General features: G+C 30.2%; 1 protein-coding gene across 2 annotated transcripts in view; it reads left to right on the top strand.

The window, feature by feature from the left end:
• LOC124429092 (suppressor of lurcher protein 1) overlaps positions 1 to 2,500 on the top strand; it is a 348,287-nt gene that overhangs the window by 337,188 nt on the left and 8,599 nt on the right. For both annotated transcript variants that reach the window (XM_046973920.1, XM_046973919.1), the window contains exon 12: positions 1 to 103. This exon is cut by the window's left edge and continues 105 nt beyond it. In XM_046973920.1, coding sequence (XP_046829876.1) covers positions 1 to 103 — 103 coding nt within the window. The remainder of the gene's footprint in view (positions 104 to 2,500) is intronic.

The raw sequence follows: 2,500 nt of genomic DNA on the forward strand, positions 1-2,500 counted from the left end.
GATTATATCCACGTGATACCGAATGTCACTACTTCTTCAATGGCCAACCAAACGAGCGTGTGCATCTTCATTTCCATTTCTTCGATGTCGAAGGAGTATTACCGTAAGTTTCTTCTTTCATTTCTTTTCTTTCCTTCTTTTTTTTTTTTTTTTTTCTTTCTTCCATTATCAAAATTAATAATAACGCATGAAAACATCTTCTACGATAAAACGTACGAAGATTATTTCTTCGTACGATAAATAATTTCTTTTTTTTTTTTTTTTTTTTTTGATATTATATCGTGTATGTGTAAGTAGATTAACAAAAAAAAAAAAAAAAAGAAAAAAAAAGAAAAAGAAAAAGAAAACAAATTATAAATATATTATATCGAATGTTTCATGAAGAAAGAATTAATGGAATTAAAAAAAAAAGTTATGAAAAAAATGTTATAGAAAAAGATAGAAATCGAGAGAAACTATTCGTCCTGTCGAATTATACGTCTTAACAGATAGACGTCTTATCGAGAACTGTCCTCTGTCGATCGTTATACATTCATCTTCTCATTTGTCCTTCCTATCCGATATGAAAACAAACATTTAACGCTCGTACTAACTAAGCCTTATAATACGTTCACTCATTGTATACAAACTCGTAACAAAACAAAGCTTCGAACAAATTCTCGATAAGAACGATAATCATAAGGAGTCTCATACTTACGCACAGTACTAACATAGTCTCGTAGATACTCGCATAATATACGCCATAAATGTTGCAAAGGACTTTGGCATTAATACTCGATATATATACATACGTACGTATATATAAAAATAATTTACTTTAAATAATATAAATTATAAAAATATAATCTGATGAATATTTAATCATCGAAAAAGTGATACAATAATTATAATAATCATCTTAGAAAGTATTCTTTTCTATAAAGATAGCTAATAACTTTTCATGATGTTAGTTTGAAACTAGGTCAATCGACTTATCTAGCGTCATTCTTAACGTCCGACGTTAATAGTAACTGTCTGTTGAGCTCTCCTAGGAAAAGGAAATAAAACTACTTCTAGAATCATTATATAAGGTTATAAACGTACATACGCATCGATCTATTTCCTGTATTGATCAAGCTTTAAGACGCACACATACATATAACAATTTATCTTTAAATCCAATTAGATTTCCAATGGTATTTCTGGTCCTTATTAAAAATTCGATCCTCATTCGACGTGATTTATACTCAAGTCAAAAGATTAATATATATATATATATGCGCGCAAGTGAAACGTAGTATAGACATAAAAAAATATCGAATAAAATATAGTAAGGTTTTCGATAATAAATAATGCACCGAGTCAAGCTGGACAGAGAGGTAGGTCGAACCGAACCAAGACAGGTCAGATTCAGGTCAAGCCACTATAAAGGTGAAAAATGGCAATGAATAATTTCAGCCTACTTTAACGTTAATACTTTAATTCACACTAAGCCGATTGTTGTAGGTTACGTATAAGAGGGTATTAACTATACAAACTCATATATATACATCGTTCTGATAAGCGCAATATCTTTGTTACAGCTTCTAGTTCATATTTTGTTTATATCCATCGTCGAAATTAAATACCCGTCTCTAGGAAAAGTTAAACAGCTTTAACTTTCGAAATGTTTTGATTAACAAGAATATTAGTAATATGTCGTATTCTATGTGTTTAAATAGGAATGAGTATGGATGGGAAAAACCATGTGAAAAATTCAAGAGAATCAATGCCAATAGGTGAAAATGTGTATGTAGAAAGTTCGTCGATATATGTCCTCGACGATAACACGCTCTTAATTGGATCGTATTAAATCAACGGGATTATCAATTTCCTGACTACACTGTAACGATTCGTTCATTATCGAAATTCACTAATTAACGATGTTTCCCCGTGGCTTTTCATTCGATTTCCTAATCGCACGATACGTTGAAACTGTTACTGCTTCCAACTTTTTATCTAAATTTTCTCTCGATTTTCCACTCGGTCTTTCGATTATAAATGTTGTGTTAATAATTATTATTAATGGATTATTAATAATACATTCGATTGAAATTATAGAATAATTTTAAATTAGAATAAATCGAAAATACAAATATACGTATATGTATATGCATCTGCGTGTAAGTGCGTGTATACGTGTGCGTCTGTGTGTGTGTGTGTGTGTATTTACGTACATCGAGAAATGTAAGCTTTTTCTATTTGTTACTCTAGAATAATTTTCTAAAGATCGTAAACGACAAAAAATTGTCGTCGTAAATATCGTAAGACAAATGAGAGTACAATTAGTGTAAGTGCACCATTGGGTGTTACTTAATCGTATTTCGTCTTGTAGATTTAGTGTTCTTTCTCGTAAACAGAAAGAGATATATGTTGGTAAAAGAAATGAGTTGCAGAAAGAAAAGAATGATCCATTCTAAGAATATCGTGTCTCTTTTCGTCTCGAGAAAGAACAAGAAAGAAAGAAAGAAAAAAAAAAAAA

Source organism: Vespa crabro, chromosome 14 (genome assembly GCF_910589235.1).
Source record: "Vespa crabro chromosome 14, iyVesCrab1.2, whole genome shotgun sequence".
In the NCBI taxonomy this organism is placed as follows: domain Eukaryota; kingdom Metazoa; phylum Arthropoda; class Insecta; order Hymenoptera; family Vespidae; genus Vespa; species Vespa crabro.